This window comes from Phascolarctos cinereus, unplaced genomic scaffold (genome assembly GCF_003287225.1).
Source record: "Phascolarctos cinereus isolate Bilbo 61053 unplaced genomic scaffold, phaCin_HiC Scaffold_4;HRSCAF=312, whole genome shotgun sequence".
NCBI lineage: Eukaryota > Metazoa > Chordata > Mammalia > Diprotodontia > Phascolarctidae > Phascolarctos > Phascolarctos cinereus.
The window spans coordinates 92,988,296-93,005,022 of NW_027555847.1; the positions used below are offsets into that span (position 1 = coordinate 92,988,296).

General features: G+C 45.3%; 1 protein-coding gene across 1 annotated transcript in view; it reads left to right on the forward strand.

Annotated features, from left to right (window-relative positions):
• Positions 1-16,727, forward strand: part of NBEAL2 (neurobeachin like 2) — a 102,023-nt gene that overhangs the window by 81,822 nt on the left and 3,474 nt on the right. The window contains 15 exon segments of the mRNA XM_078152446.1: positions 239-334; positions 736-860; positions 949-1,089; positions 4,218-4,348; positions 4,728-4,837; positions 5,154-5,271; positions 10,464-10,561; positions 10,675-10,791; positions 11,301-11,390; positions 11,589-11,698; positions 11,933-12,105; positions 12,226-12,320; positions 13,540-13,656; positions 13,831-13,989; positions 14,880-15,028. Coding sequence (XP_078008572.1) covers positions 239-334; positions 736-860; positions 949-1,089; positions 4,218-4,348; positions 4,728-4,837; positions 5,154-5,271; positions 10,464-10,561; positions 10,675-10,791; positions 11,301-11,390; positions 11,589-11,698; positions 11,933-12,105; positions 12,226-12,320; positions 13,540-13,656; positions 13,831-13,989; positions 14,880-15,028 — 1,829 coding nt within the window.

The window sequence follows — 16,727 nt, forward strand, 5'->3', positions numbered from 1 at the left end:
TTTCAGAATTCTCATCTAAGAAATAAGAGGGATTGGACTAGATGGTCTGTAGGGCTCTACAGTCTTGTAGTCTTATACCTCTAGCAAGGTTCAGCTGGTCCCCACATGTTGGCCAGGGCTTCCCTAAGTTGAGTGCTGCAGAGATCAGAGAGCCCAGATTAGAGAATCAAATGAGGTACCCAACAGGGTGGGCATTGTGCCCCTTGAACATCTATACTTGTTGCTCTTTCCTTCCCAGAAATGGGTCCACCGAGAGATTTCCAACTTTGAGTACCTGATGCAGCTCAACACCATTGCGGGGAGAACCTACAATGACCTCTCCCAGTACCCTGTGGTAAGGCTTGAAACCCTAGCTTTCTCTCTTCCTTTTTTCTAGGGCTCCCTCCCTGCTCAGCTAAGGCCTTTCCTCTCATGGCTCACCACCGATCATCCCCCCATAATACCTGACCTCCACAGGAACCACAGTTTCCTTATCTCAGCCTTACACCCTCCCCAGACACGAGTACTCCGTCGACATTCCTCCTCTGCCCACAGGCAAGCTCACTGTCCTAGGAACCTCTCTCTTGCCTTCTTCCCTTCTGCCCCTAACCCTCTGGCTTTGTCTTCAGCCCCATCAGTTTGATTCCTGGTCTCTGCCCTTCTCTGTCAGGGCTCCGTGCCTCCCCCTGCGCTTTGTGACAGGATTCACGATGCTGTCATTCCCCATCACCTTTCCTCTCTGTCCATCTCTTGCAGTTCCCCTGGATTCTACAGGATTATACGTCTGAGACTCTGGACCTGAATGACCCATCTGTGTTTCGGGACCTGTCCAAGCCCATTGGAGTGGTGAACGCCAAACATGCCCAGCTCGTTCGAGAGAAGTGAGCCATGTGTGGGGCCCGTGGCAGGGCTAGGAAAGGCAGGGAGGGGGGCTTCCTGCTTAACTCGCTACTCCTTGATCTTTCTCAGGTATGAGAGCTTTGAGGACCCCACAGGCACCACCGACAAGTTCCATTACGGCACCCACTACTCCAATGCAGCAGGGGTCATGCACTACCTCATCCGTACAGAGCCATTTACCTCCCTGCACATCCAGCTGCAGAGTGGCCGGTATGGGGGCAGGACATGGGGGCAGATATGAGAGGGGTTGCTACTCTTCTTCCTGGAAGTGAGATCATTCATTTGGCAAACATTTATCAAGTGTATAGGTTCTACAAGGCCCTGTGCTGGTTACTCAGTATGTAGTAGGAAAGCAGCCTAATGGTGGGAAGGGCCCTGATTTGAAGCAAAAAAATCTGGCTTATTGACTACCTGTGTGATCTTGGGCAATTCTTTCAGATTTCTGGGCCTCAGTTTATTCATCTGTAAAACAAAAGGGTTGATGTCTGAGGCTACTTCTGACTCTAAATCCTATGATTAGGTTAGCTACAAATCTGCCTTTGGTCTCAAATATCTTATAGTCCAGTGGGGTTAAAGCTATGTACACAGATAATAATGATGCAAAGGAGAGGTACTGAGGGCAAAGGAAGAGTCCAGACAAAATGTTATGAAAGATATAAAGAGGGAGAGATCATGTTTACCTATCCAAGTCAGGAAATGTTTTGTGGAGGACGTAGTACCAAGTTTGGACTTGAAGGAAGGGGAGGACTTCATCTGATGGAGTTGGAAACTTATTCCAGGCATGGGGAATTGTGAGCCAAATCATGGAGACAAGACGGGGTTGGATGTGAATGGAGGACAGAGTGTAGTTTGGAGGGAGCATAGTCAGCATGTACCTTAATGTTTAAGAACTTGAATATGAAAGTGAGCCCAGGGGAGGATCGAGTGAAAAATATATGGGAGCCTGGCGCGGTAGCATGTGCCTGTAATCCCTGCTACTGGGAGAGGTTGAGGCTGAAGGATCATTTGAGTTCAAGAGTTCTAAGTTGTAGTAGAACTAAAACCCATCAGGGATCCATACTAAGTCCAGCCCTAATATAGCGAGCCCCTGGCAGTGGGAGGCCACCACACTTTGTAAAGAGGAGCAACCTGGCCCAGGTCAGAAACAGAGTAAGTCAAAGCTCCTGTGCCAGTCCATAGTGAAATCAGGCCCATAAATAGCAAGATAGGGAGACTTAGTGTCAAAAAAATTCAAAATAAACATTGGCTACTTGGAATATGGTATATATTGGAAAACAAGATCCAGGATTAAGAAATGAAAAAGGTCAAAGGCTTGTACATTACCTAGAATACATCATACTTTCTTCAAGAAGAGTTGGAAGGGGACTAGACACAGCAAACGAAACATGGCATAAAGTGAAAATTACTATAGCTTAACAGACAGGAAATAACATGGGGGTAATTTCAGAATTAGCTGTGTATATGTGCAGGCAGACCATCAGGTATGAAAAGTATAGGTCAAAATCAACACTAAATTAGAAAAAATAAACACGAGAAGAACCAACTGCATGCGGTTATTAAACATATACGTATAACAACTTCAACCCAGTCTATTTTAAATGACCTCTGAAAAATGGGGAATGGATAAAGGTTAAAAACGTTGACTTTGACTATCACCATTTCTTAGAGAAACTTAACTAATACAAACTAGCTAAAAAAGGAAGCCTGAAGAGCCCTGGATTGACCTCAGTCAGTAAACACTTGAACTTCCAGCCAAAGAAAGAAACATGGCAGCCAAAGGCAAGATGAGTTTAAAGGTCAGGCTCATTCATCTGTAAAACGTTATGGAGGAAGATAGTGGGAGATTGAGGAATATTGCCTCCCAAAACGGAGGAGAGGAAAAGTGTGTAGAAAGCTTAGCATGAAATCGAATAAAGCCAGTTCATACCAAGATCATTTAAAGAGGAAAATGAAAGGAAGACAACAGGTGGGCAGAAGATGGACCAAATCTCCAAGTATTTCTGTATCAGTTTGTTCTGTCACTGATGATACTGGAATCACAACTTATAGTTTTTAACATCTCTTGTCCAAATATGTGATGTTAGCAAAGAGAAATGGCATTTTAGAAGATGAAATTAGGAAGAGCAGCTGGACCTGAACAAATATGCACTGAGAAAATCTTTGCTGATGTCTCAAAGAAGGAAAGAAATGGAAAGAATGGGAAAATTGTAGATAATATTAATATCTAAATGAGGGAGATTTTAAGACTATGAATCTGTGTATAGTTGCTCATCTCTGTAAAATCTTTATGAGAATAACATACGTACTTGTCAAAGGTGGACGATGAAAATGTGAGAAGGGAACAGGCTTTGTGGATGGTTTTTCTACAACAGACAGCACTTTCATAGTCACAATGTGGACTGAAGGGTGTAAGGAATACAGCATTTCACTGCATTTATTATTGATTTTTTAAAAAAGCATTTAAATCTGTAGGAAAAGACATTGCCTTAAAGTCTGTCCTCCAACAAAATATTTTTTGTGCATGTGTTAAGATCATATGAGATTCCTTGATATAACCACTGAGAGGATCCTCAATATCAGCTGACATGAATCAGGGAACTGAGTGCAGAGGCTAGGACCACCTTACCAGGAGACAAAGAATCCAACCAAAATCCATTTGAGGAAATTCACAACGTGGAATGCCTCTAGCCCTCAGCACTTTGCAGAGCTAACATGTTGAACACATCCTGAGCTCTAGGAATGTCCTTGTTTCTCCCCTCTCAGGTTCTCGATTGTACCTACCCCTCCAGGTCTCTTTGATGAGTCAGCCCTCAGAGACCCTCTGGGGAGTGACTCTCCAAATTTCACAAACCACCTATGAAGGAGACTGCTCTGGCTTGTCACAGTCCCTGAGGCCTCTCTGTGCCTCCCTCTATCCATTACAGAGTCATGTCTTTCTGTTCTTCTTGGCATGTCGAGTTTTTCCGTGTCAAACAGGACTCAATTTTTCCATTTCTCCAATCCGTGTTTCTCATAGAGCCCTCGTTTATGCACTTGGGCATATGTGGGTCTCACCGGAACCTGCCCTTTCCATTGGGCATGCCCAGATAGTTCTGGGCTTCATAGATTTCATAAGACTTAGAGCTGGAAGGGACATTGGAGATCATTTGGTCCAACTTCATTTTTCATATGAGGAAACAGAGACCCAAGTTGTCTCATGGTCACACAGATAGCACAGTGGAACAGTGGGGATTTAAACCTAGGTCCTCTTCCTCCAGGTGCATCTGCCCATCCCCCTGGGTTTGTCCTGACTTGGTCACGTCCACGCACCTCACAGAGCTGTCTGTTCTCCCCTATAGATTTGACTGCTCAGATCGGCAGTTCCACTCTGTGGCAGCTGCCTGGCAGGCACGCCTGGAGAGTCCGGCTGATGTCAAGGAGCTCATCCCTGAGTTTTTCTACTTCCCTGACTTCCTAGAAAACCAGAATGGTGAGGGAGACCAGGGGCTTTGGAGGCCCTGAGAGACGGGAACAATTGAATGCAGAAATTGGGAAAGAGAGAAATGGAAGTGAGGTGGAAAAACAGGGACACTATTGGAGAAACACCAGGATTAGAGGTGGAGTGTGAAAAAATTGCTGTGTGATGGAGGGGCATAGGACTGGGGAACAGAGAGAGGAGTGGGAAGGATATTGGTTCTGGGGACTGGAAGAGAAGGCGAGAGATATACAACTAAGGGACAGGGAGAGCTATGGGGGGGGATGTAGGACCTGAAAGCAGGAAGAAGAATGGGAGGGATGTAGGTCTTGGGGGCAAAGGAGGACAATGATGGGGGACCTGAACCAAGACCCTCACCTGCTGTCCCCTCCAGGATTTGATCTGGGTAGCCTTCAGTTAACCAATGAGAAGGTGGGTGATGTGGTGCTGCCCCGATGGGCCCGTTCCCGGGAAGATTTTATTCATCAGCACCGAAAGGCCCTGGTAAGCGGGTATGGTCTGTGCAAGTGTAGAACTCTGGGAGCGGGATCAAGGCTGGGATCGGGATGGGGTTAAAGGAAGAGAGGTGAGCCAGGGAGTCAGGCTGGCTATTCATCCATGCATTCTCCATCCATTCATCTTAAGCCTCCTCTTTCCCCAGTCCTCAACTCTATTCAACTCTACCCTGATCCTCCCAACCCCTTTCACCCTAGGCCTTTCCGCTTCCCACCGCTGCCCCTGTCCCACTGTCCCAAGCTCAGGAGGGGTGTGTGTGACTGTGCAGTGACCCCCCATGGCCATCCCCACCTCTCCCCCCCAGGAATCAGAGCATGTGTCCGCCCACCTCCATGAATGGATCGACCTCATCTTTGGCTGCAAGCAGCGGGGGCCTGCTGCTGTGGAGGCTCTCAATGTCTTCTACTACTGCACCTACGAGGGTGAGGGTAGGACGTAGCTCACCTGGTGTGGCTCCCCTGGGGGGGAAGGGCAGGGCTGGGAGTGCTGTATGATGTCAAGATCTCTGGATTTGGAGTGGGAGAGGCACCCCAAGCTGCTTTCAGCTCTTGAGCCTAGGATAGGCAGGCCTCAGCTTCTCTTGTACCCAACGGGCAGTATGGAGGCAGCCTGGTATGGTAGAAAGAACGCTGGACTTGGAATCAGGAAACCTGGATTCAGATCCCAGCTGTGACACTAGCTGTTGATGTGGCCCTGTGAAAATTATTTCACCCCAGCTTTTTGGTCCACAAAAATGAGGGCAGGGGCTGGACTAGGACCTTAGGTCCTCCCCAGCTGTAGCATTCTGTGATCCTATGACCTGCTCCTCTTGGGCCCAAGTTAGGGAGACATGGCACTAGAGAGGTCAGACCAGGACAGAAAGGACAGGATCAAGAGGGGCTGATTTTAAGGACAGTAAGAGTTCAGAGGAGGGGGTGAGATCACGGTAGGCTGAGGTGGTCAGGGAGGATTTGAGCCACACCTGGAAGGTTGAGTTTTTGATCAAGCAGAAATGAAGCAGAGGTGTAGAAGCCAGGGATGTATGTACAGGGGTGGGAGAGAGTGCTAGAGATAAGCCTAGCTAGCAGTGAGGAAGAGGAGGAGGCACAGGAAAAGGTGTCGCAGTGTGAAAGAAAGAACTCTGGAATTGGACTCAGAAGAGCCACCTCTACTAAAATTAACAGATATTTACTGAATGCTCACAGTATACAAGGTGTTAGAGATATGAAAAAAAAACCAAAAATGTCCCCTACCCTCAAGAAGCTTACATTCGCCTGTATTTGAAAGTCCCAGCACTGGCCCGTACTGGTTATGTGACATTGGGTAAATCATCTCACCACTCACTCTCAACCTCAGTTCCATCATCTGTTTTATGGGTGTGATTTATAATCTTGGTGGTCCACATCCTCTTGCAGTGTTCTACACAGCCCAGCTCTCATTCCACCTTCTTCAGAAAGCATTCTCTGACTTCTCCAGATCTTTTTGGCCTCTGGCTTTGCGCTTCTAGGCTGGCTTGAACTATTTCCTGCCTGGGAGCTCCCAGAGGGCAGGGATGGTCTCTTATTCTTCCCAGATCCTTCTCAGACAAACTGTTCCCTAGCCATCCCCTTCCCCATCTTGCATTTGTGAAGTTGTTTGGTTTTTTTTTTTAGCCCAAATATTGGGTCTCACATTTATTCTTATGACATTTTATTTTTTTTCCTTTTTTTTTTTTTTAGGCAATTGGGGTTAAGTGACTTGCCCAGGGGTTACACAGCTAGTAAGTGTCAAGTGTTTGGTCTGAGGCTGGATTTGAAGTCAGGTCCTCCTCACTTCAGGGCTGGTGCTCTATCCACCGCGCCACCTAGCTGCCCCCTTATGGCATTTTACATTAGATTTGATGCAGCATTCTAGCTTGTCTAGATTTTTTTTCTTTTGGATCCTGACTCTGTCACCCTCCTAGCTATGTGTCACTTTCATATGTGATAAGCATACTGTCCATGCCTTTATCCAAGTCATTAATAAAAATGTCCAGCAGCAGAGGGCCAAGCACAGATCCCTGGCTTCCTCCACCAGAGGCCTTTCAAGTTCACATTGAACTTTTGTGTGGTGTGGTAAGTCATTCAACCATTTCTGAATCCAACTACCTATATTGTATTTTCTAGCCCATATCTCTCCATCTTTTCCACAAGACATTCATGAGAGATTTTGTCAAATGTTCAGAAGAAATTTAGGCCATCTAGACCTACAGAATTCCCTTCATCTATCAGTCCAATTATACTGTCCTGTGTTTTTTTCTTTTTTATTGATGCCTTTTGTCTTCACATGACAGACATTTCAATCCAGGCCCAGATTGAACCTTCACTTGTGATAAATAAAAACAGTTAAGCAACAAATCTGCTATAGTGATTACCTCAGACAGCATATATGATGTTCGGTCCTTGTAGTCCCTTTCTTCTTTGGTTTGACCTGTTCTTGATAAAGCTTCATGGACTCTTTGTGACTGCCACTTCCTTTTCTAGACAGTTACTAATAATCCCTTTAGTAATTAATACGTCCTCAAATTTTTTCATTAATCAGAACTCAGTGTCTTATAGTTTGCAGATTCTACAATTTCTATAAATTCTATATAATTATTTTTTGAAATCAGGACATTTGCTTTTCTTTAGTGTAGAGATGCTTCTACTCTCCACAATCTATTTTATTTTTAGATTTCAATTAATTAATTTTTAGCATTCTCTCTCTCTCTTTTTTTTTTTAATTTTGAGTTCCAGATTTGTCCACAGTCTTTCAAAGGTCACTGACAGTGGGTGGGCAAGCACATCTGCTAGTTCTTTCGGTACCATGGGATGTGGTTCATATTGACTGGGTGACTTGAATTTGTCAAATGCAGCCAGGGACTTTCTCACCACTTATCTTGGGTTTCAACTCCCTGCTAACTCTTTTTATTCTGTCCTTTCCATAGCAATCAATCACTGTTCTCCTTGGCAAAGAAAAGTGAAGAAAAATAAGATGAAAGTTCCACATCATCTATTATCAGTCATCCCATGTACTCACAGCAATGGTCTCTAGCTCTTCCTTGATAATTCTCTTCCCCCTCAATACAACTGCAGAAGTCTTCAGTGACTTCCTTAACTTTCCTAGATGTTCCTCAAGTCGTTCTGAGAGTTAATGCTTCTCATTCTATTCTTGGAGAAGAAGCAGAATGTTGATCTTTTGTGTTCATTCTCTATTACTTAACCTGCCATCTTCTGTAGGTGTCTTATTAAGACCCAAGTTGGTTGAGTTCTATCTGTATCCTTCTTGGTCTTTTTAAACAATACCCCTTTCTCATAAGAATTGTTTTTCTTTCTTCAGAATTTAATTGCTGATACCTTATTATCTCTCTTGGGGTGACATCCCTTGTTAAACCCATGCTCTGAACACTTTGAAATCTGCTCTTCCCAAATCTAGAGTACATCAGATTAAGCCTAGCTTTCTTCTTCTCTGTTAACAAATTCTAAGATAAAGTAATTAGTTACTTTTCTCAAATTTACTACCTTTCTACCAAAGTACCCCATTTCTCTATTTCCAACAACCATTTACTCTGTTTCTTCCTTCTGTCCAGCTAATCTGTAGAATATCCTAATAACAATGTCTCCTCTTTCTTCCTGTATCACTTATCATTCACATATCCTCTGTTATGCTGACCTACTCTGGTTCCTGGATTTCTTCACATGACAGTATCTCCGTATTGTATAACCTTACTCCACTTCTACTCCCTTCTTGTCTTTCCTGTTCCTTTATGAGTAAGGTATATATCTTTACATATCTTTAACCTAGTCATTGTTACTTTGGAGAAACCCTTGTCTAAAGCCTTGCCTACAAAGTATATGCCCTGTTGGAGGAGGAGAATCATCTCAACCTTGACGTTCTTCCTGTAAACACAGCCAGAAGACAAGAAGGGAATTGTAGCCAAATGGCAGGATGGCTCACTGGTTCTGTTAGGAGAGGCAGATATGTTGACAGGATTGGTTTTATCATGCATCCAAGGATATTAAGAAACATTGCAGTATGCATTGGTCATCTCATGTTGCAGTGCCCATGGTAACTATTTGCAAATAGTCAACATTGGTTGCAGAGGATGAGAAGGTAGAGACGTTCTGCAAAGAACTTAGATAAGACCTTTCAAGTTAAATGAACACATACATTTATAGTTGGAAATTTCCGGTTCAAAGGAGGGCATAGGGACAGATGGTCCCCCTCCCCCCCAAAAAAATGTAAATCAGGAGTAAGAAACAAGTCAGAGCCTTTTAGACTGTATAAAAGGCTTAGACATGTATCAGGAATACTTTCTTTTAGAAACAGACTGGGACGTAATTGGAATATTAAGTACTAGATATCATCAGCAAAAAAAAAAAAAAGGAAGTTAACTATTTTAACTAACAGGAAACAACTGGACCCTGAGAGGCCTGAGCCATGGCTCAGAAATTGAAATCCATTTTTCAGACACCATTTTCTTAATCAGCTTCCCAACTCTGCCTTTGTATTTTGAACACCTTGCTTTAAATGGGCAGGTGTGGGGAATGTATTCCCTGTGCCTCTGAGGTAATATTTCTTGCTGAAGATTTTATGATCTTTAGCAATGCTTTGTAGATTCTTTCTGGCGGTATCATCTATTTCCACTTGAATCACTAGAAATAAGTAGCGGTCATCAAGTAACCTTACTGGCACAATGGAAAGAGCTTAGAATGTGGAGTCAGAGAATCTGAGTTCAGATTCTGCCCTTGTTACTACATGGGTGCACTTGGGCAACTTGGTTTGCCTGTTTCCCCGTGGACTCTAGGGCCTCTAATGTCTCTTCCGACTCTAGATCTAGCGTCTTGTGATCCTTAATTTGACACATCTTGGGAGCTTCTCCAACACATCCTAGACATGTCTAGAGAAGACAACAGTCTTCCTGCTCTCATCAGACTCACGGCTGCTTCAGTTTCCCTCAGCAGAGTCTCCAGTCACCATAACTCCCCTGCTCTTCCTCAGACCTTTTCCGGCTGAACTCTGACCTGACAGCACCTGTTGATTCCATCCTGGATCCTCAGAGGACAAGCAGCTACTTCCTCTTTAGAGCTCCAGCTTCCTCCTCTTGGGGGAGGGTTTCCATATCTACCACTTAACATCAAGGGTTCAGTTGGTCCTTCTTCCCTTTCTTCTCTGGGTCATATTCTTCCACCCTTCAACCTCCTGATGCAAGTCAGAATTCCCCTCTGCTTCTTAAAATCCTTTCTGTTTGTTTTCACATTGAAGTTCTCCCATTTTTTAAAAAAAGGAATATTTTATTCTCCTTGATAACATGAAGGATAGAGAAGTGTTCTTCAAGCTCTTCCCTCGTCTCTTTTGGGAGGAAGACTGACCTGAACTTTTAAGCATAGGTAGCATGTACTTGGCCATAGCAGAAAGAGAAAAATTGTGCAATCTGTGAAGATTACTACAGATTTCCCCCTGATCTACATACTTTATTTAACTAAGCCAAAAGAACAAACATCAGTCAAGTCACTACTGTCTGCTAGCTGCTGTGCCAGAGGGTCCCTTTCCGCCTCTGGTAGTCTGTGTTCTAAGGTCCTCTCACCTGTGAGAATCTATGGGTCTGTGGACAATACAGTGTTTCCAAACCCCTTAGGGGCTGTGGATCTAGATGCCGTGGCAGATGAGACAGAACGGAAAGCCTTGGAGGGCATCATCAGCAATTTTGGACAGACCCCTTGCCAGCTGCTCAAGGTGAGGCCGGGGCTGGTGGGAGGGGCTTAGAGGAAAAGGGAGCAGTACCCTGAGGTTTTGTCCAGGCTTGGAACTGACTTGGGCCTCCTCCTCCCTCCTGGATGTGTCTTCAGGAGCCTCACCCTCCCCGTCTCTCTGCTGAAGACGCTGCTCGCCGCCTGGCAAGGCTTGATACGTATTCGCCAAACCTCTTCCAGAACCTTGACCAGCTCAAGGCCTTCTTCGTTGAGGTGAGCGGGATCAGCCAGACCCAAGAACTCTGTGTCAAAGGAGAAGCCTTTGGCTGACAATCAAGATGAAATGAGATGACGTGTGCAGTGCTTTGTAAACCTTAAAGCACTATATAAGTGCCAGCTGTTATTACTGTTGTTATTATTATTCTAGATCTGACTCTGGTACTCCCACACTCCATGACCTTGGGCCACTTCACTTCTCTGGCCTTCAGATCCCGCCTCTGTTAATGGGGATAACAATGTATTTCCTTCATCTCCTGTTTGGGCGTTTGGGAGGATAAAATGAATTAACGGATTTGAAAGCACTTTTAAGAAATGTAAAATGCTCTGAAAAAAGTAATTTAAAAAATTACCTGGATATAAATAATGCCTGAAGAAGGTGATGGGATAAGACAGTGTCCTGGAATTCTTCTCTCCAGCAGCTTAGGGAATCTTTAGGGCCTTCTCTTGTCATCCCTGGGGTCTGACTGGGCAAGGAGGTATAAGTTGTGCTTCTTATGCCATAGGGCATCAGCGATGGCGTGCCCCTTGTGTTGGCCGTAGTGCCCCACCGGCAGTCCCATTCCTTCATGACCCAGGGATCTCCAGACTTGCTGGTAAGTCCTCATTGAGGAGCTGTAGGGAGGAAAGGATGGTGGTCTTCCTGGACCCCTGACTCTTCTGCCATCCTTGAACCTTCTAGTCTTTTCTCCTTTGCCTAGCCTCATACTCTCCAATCTACCTTTACCCTTCTGACTCTTGGCCCTTCTTATTTAGATGGATTCTCATCCGTGTTTTTCTTCTCATTCCCAAAGGTGACCGTGAATGCCAGTGGGCTGCTGGGCACCCACAATTGGCTGCCTTATGATCGGAACATTAGCAACTACTTTACTTTCAGCAAGGACCCTACTGTGTCCAACGCCAAGTATGAGGGTGGACAGATGTTGAGGGAGAGGGAGGGTCTGAGAACAGGAGGGCAAGGAGTGATAGGATACAGACAGGATATTACCAAATACAAATGTGGGGGGGGGACCGCTAGGATAAGGGAGTTGGAGGGCAGATGCTAGTACCATCGATAGGGCATATGTGAAGAAGACAGGAAGAAACGTGTGTGTTCATGTGCGGCCAGCCTTGTACTCAGTGCCCTCTTCTATCCTAGGACACAGAGACTACTGAGTGGCCCTTGGGCACCGGGTGGGGGCGTGAGTGGCTGCGCTTTGGCTGTGGCCCCAGATGGGAAGCTCCTGTTCAGTGGTGGTCACTGGGATGGCAGCCTTCGAGTGACAAGCCTGCCCCGCGGCAAACTACTGAGCCAGCTCAGTCGCCACATTGGTATGGGCTGTCCTGATGCAGGGGGGTGGGGGTAGGGAACAGAGAGGGAGAAGCCTATGGCCAAGGGATGATGGGGCCAGGAAGTCTCCAAAATCCATCCATCTATATGTTTGCCTGCAGATGTGGTGACCTGCCTGGCCCTGGATCTGTGTGGACTCTACCTCATCTCAGGCTCCCGGGACACAACCTGCATGGTGTGGCAGGTCCTACAACAGGTGAGCTCCCTGAGGACAAGGGGACAAGAACCAGACTGGGGCAGTAACTGGGGGAGAGGGGTGGCTGGTCTAGGGACAGAGATAGATGTTCTCTGTCCTTTTTGTTTTCAGTTCTTTTTCTTCTCTTTTCTGTCGTTCTTGGTTTCTCTTCTGGTCTGGTTTGATATGGTTCAATCTATCCCATTTACCTATTCTCAACCCCCAAACCATTTTTTTTCCAAAATACTTTTTTCATTCTGGACTTTAATAGACATTAATGAACATAAACATTTCCACATGCAAACAGTAGGAAAAAGATACTTGTATATGAAACCATGTTATGTACAGTTTGTTCTTTTAAAGTATATGTGCAGTTTAACACAACAGTATACCATATTCCCTTGCTTCTTTGTCCCCTCCTGAACTTTTTTCTCTCTTCTTTATATTTGTAAGTGTGACATTGACTTTTATTTTTATATTTTTTACATTGACTTTCTCTCTCCTTCCTTTTTTCTTTTTCTTTCTTCCTTTCTCTCTTTTTCTTCTTTATTTCCTTCCTACCTCCCTTCCCTTTTTCCTCCTTCCTTTCTTTCTTTTCTTTCTGTCTTCTTTCTGTGCCTTTCATGTGGCTCACAGTCTACCCAGGGCAGATAACTATAATTCACAGTGTTTATTACACAAGCAAGTATTGCTCTGGAAACAAGCTGAGGTGACCTGCCTGCACTGGAAGAGTGTCAAACAAATATTTGTGAGGTCTGAGGGGAAGGCCAGAAGTGACGAAGAAGATCCAGTTGGATTGCCTTTAAAGGCAGAATAGGAATATAAGAAGTCAAGAACAAGAGAGAGGCCAGGCCTAGAAAACAGTGTGTAAGCTAAGGCAAGATGGCGGAGGAAGCTAAGGCAGAATGCATCAAGGTGTACAGCTCTTAACTTATCTGCAGTGTAGACTACACAGAGGGGAAGTAACATGGTTTAAAGCTGGAAAGGTAGGTATAGTGGCCCTGTGTTGTAGAAGGCCAAGCAGGGCAATGTGAACTTGGAAGGCAATCAGGAGCAACTGAAGGTTTTTGAGTAGAGGAATGACATGACCAGATGAACGTCTTTCTCTTCCTCCTTTCCCTCATGGGCATTAATGCACATGTGGGGTACTCCTTCTTCCTCCACCCCCCACCCCCTACTTCTCTTCCCACTTATAGAGGACTTCCTTGTTTAGTCTCCTCGTGCCATTTCTCTCCCACAGGGTGGCCTGTCAGCAGGGCTGGCTTCAAAACCAGTGCAGGTACTATATGGGCATGAGGCTGAGGTGACGTGTGTGGCCATCAGCACAGAGCTGGACATGGCTGTGTCAGGCTCCAAGGTGAGGCTGGGGCCTCAGAGGTGCTGGTCAGGACCATGGCAGCGCCATGTTTTTACTTTTGTTTTTGGTGGGGGGATAAGAAGGGATTCCAGGCAGGGCTTGGGAGAGTTTTCTGTCCTCTGACCCCATGTCTCCTTGTTCTGAATCCATATCATAATGTCATATTCTCTCCAGGATGGCACAGTAATCATCCATACGATCAGGAGAGGTCAGTTTGTGGCTTCACTTCAGCCCTTAGGGGGTGCAGTGCCCGGGCCTGTGGCCCACCTGGCCCTGGGACCTGAGGGCCAGATTGTGGTGCAGAGCTTGGCTCAGGAACGGCCAGGGGCCCAGGTATGTATGTATGCATTCATGCATGCATGCATGTGTGTGTGTGTGTGTGTGTTGCATGTATGTGCCTGTGTGAATGTGTGGGGAACACCCTGGAAGAAATAATAAAAAAATATGTTTTGCATGACTGAACATGTATAACCTCTATCCAATTGCTTGCCTTCCCCATGAGGGGAGAGGAGAAGGAGGGAGAGAATTTGGAACTCAAAAATTTAAAAACCAAACATTAATGCACAGCAGAGAATACAAGAAAACTTAGAAGGAAGCACAGAAAAGCAGGGTAGCTTTGAAAACAACGTGTAGTATTTATTACATAGGTTTTTTTTCATTAAAGTAAACAGTCTGAAATGAAATGGTTTTATGTTGAGTCCTCTTTATGTTGTGTTGGGTACATGGAAATGTTCTTTTGTTTTTTGTATTTAAGTTCAAAATAAATAAAAATTTAAAAATGTTTAAAAATTTTGGGGCAGCTAAGTGGCGCAGTGGATAGAGCATGAGCCCTGGATTCAGGAGGACCTGAGTTCAAATCTGGCCTCAGACACATAACACTTACTAGCTGTGCGTGACCTTGGGCAAGTCACTTAACCCCATTGCCTATCCTTAAAAAAAAAAGTTTAGAAATCTTACATGTAATTGGAAAAAAATAAAATATTTAAAAGAGAACACTCAGTCTAGAAGAAAGGGACCTTAACCCTTAATGGGAAGGAGGAGGTACCCTAATGGGGCAGGAAGGGATAAAGATAGGTGAGAACACCCTAGGATAGAGGACACAAGCTGTAGAGTACCAGGGTAAGGGAGTCTCCATCTTAAGGTTGGGAAGGGGGAGTCAGTGGGGTAACTGGATCAGTAGGGATGAAAATCAGTCTGACTTTCCATCCTCTTCCCTACCCTAGATGAGCTACTTCTTGCACCTCTATTCAGTGAATGGGCGGCTGCTGGCATCACAGAAGCTAGAGGAGCAACCCACAGCCCTGGCTCTGACTGATGCCTTTGTACTGTTGGGCACAGCTCAGTGCAACCTTCACCTCCTCCACCTGCACAGGTGAGATCTCCCCCTGCCCCTCTGGGCTTCCTTTGAAGCCTAAAAAGCCATTTCCTTCTTTCATTCAACAAAACATGTATTAAGTTCCTACACTGCGTGATACCTGGGGCTCGGTGCGGGGGCTCAAAAAGCCTAAACTTGGGTTCATTGTAATATTGATGTATTTTCCCAAAAGTGACAGAGGAGAGGACGGGTCCCAGTATGCAAACGCATGTCCACACAGGCATGTGTGTGCTGGGCTGCCCACGGGGATTCGGCAGCAGGGCCAGCCAGCCCTGCACTGGCCTGGTGTACACAGAGGGCACATATTTTGTACTCAGCCCCCCTTCCCTTTCCTCTCCCCATTTTTGTAGTCATGACCTTGTCCTGCAGGGGCCAGATTAAATGCGTGTTGAACGTATTCATTCATGCCTCCTGGGTTACAGGATGTGTGAGGATGGCGCTCTCATGTCTGATCTTCCCCAGGACTGACCGTAGGGCCTTGTAGACAGTAGGCATTTAGTAAGCATTGGCTGGCTGGCTGGCTGGCTGAGGCTAATTAAGTCCCTGCCATTCATGTGGGCCTGTGCTGTGCTCAAGGGGAAATTAAGGTTCAGACAAGTTATAGTCCCTGCTGTGGTGGGGCTCTTTAAGAGCAGTGCCTGCTTGGTTTTGCGGGGGGGGGGGGGGGGGGGTTTGCTTCTCTTTGTAGGCCCAGAACTTAGCAAAGTGTCTAGTCTGTAGTAAGTGCTTAATAAATACTCCTTGACTGACTTATGGTCTGGTAGGCATGAATGGATGAATACATGAATGATAATAATTCCAGTGAAAAGTCTGCTAACTCTCCCTAGTGTTGAATTGCTCTGCCTACAATCTGTTCTACCTGTGTTTCATGACTCTCCCCCCTGCCTGCCCGAGGGCTCCTCCCAGACAGGGAGTTCAAGGACAGGGACCATTTGTGCTCCATGAGGCCAGGAACCATATCTTAGTGAAACTGTGTATCTCCCCTCACCACACACACACACACACACACACACACATACAACCCTAGCACTCAGTTCAGTACTTGCTACTTTTACATATACATATACACTTTTACATATACATATACATATACATATACATATACATATACATATACATATACATATACATATACATATACATATACATATACACATATAATAAACTATTGTTGAATTAAATGGAAATTAATTTATGATTTATGAATATTTGTGAAATTTTATTGTTTATATATTTATCATTTGTTATGTGATTGTTAATAACATTTGTGAAAATATTTATGAATAATCCATTCATTCATCACCTCCCATGCGCAGAACCTTGGGCTGAGTGCTGGGCAGGTACAAAGATAAGCGAGGCCCTCTCCCCACCATCATGGACTTTGCTGTCTTTCTTCATCGCCTCCTCTTGCTTGGCAGCAGTCGCCTTGGCCTCTCTGTTCCCCCTCTGCATCTGGCCCAGCCTTTCTGTGCAAACATCCCCACCTGCTGGGCAGCCTTTACAAGAGGCAGGATTTTGTAATCCAGTCATTTCAGGCACAACCAATTCAGCCACATGTAGCTGACTCCTGGCCTATAAATTTACACCACATTCTGTTACATCACTTCGATTTTCCCTTGATCTCCTCCACCCTAAGCACCCCAGCCCTAAGAGACCTGGGTTCAAATCCCTGCTTATGCACTTACTGGCTGCATGG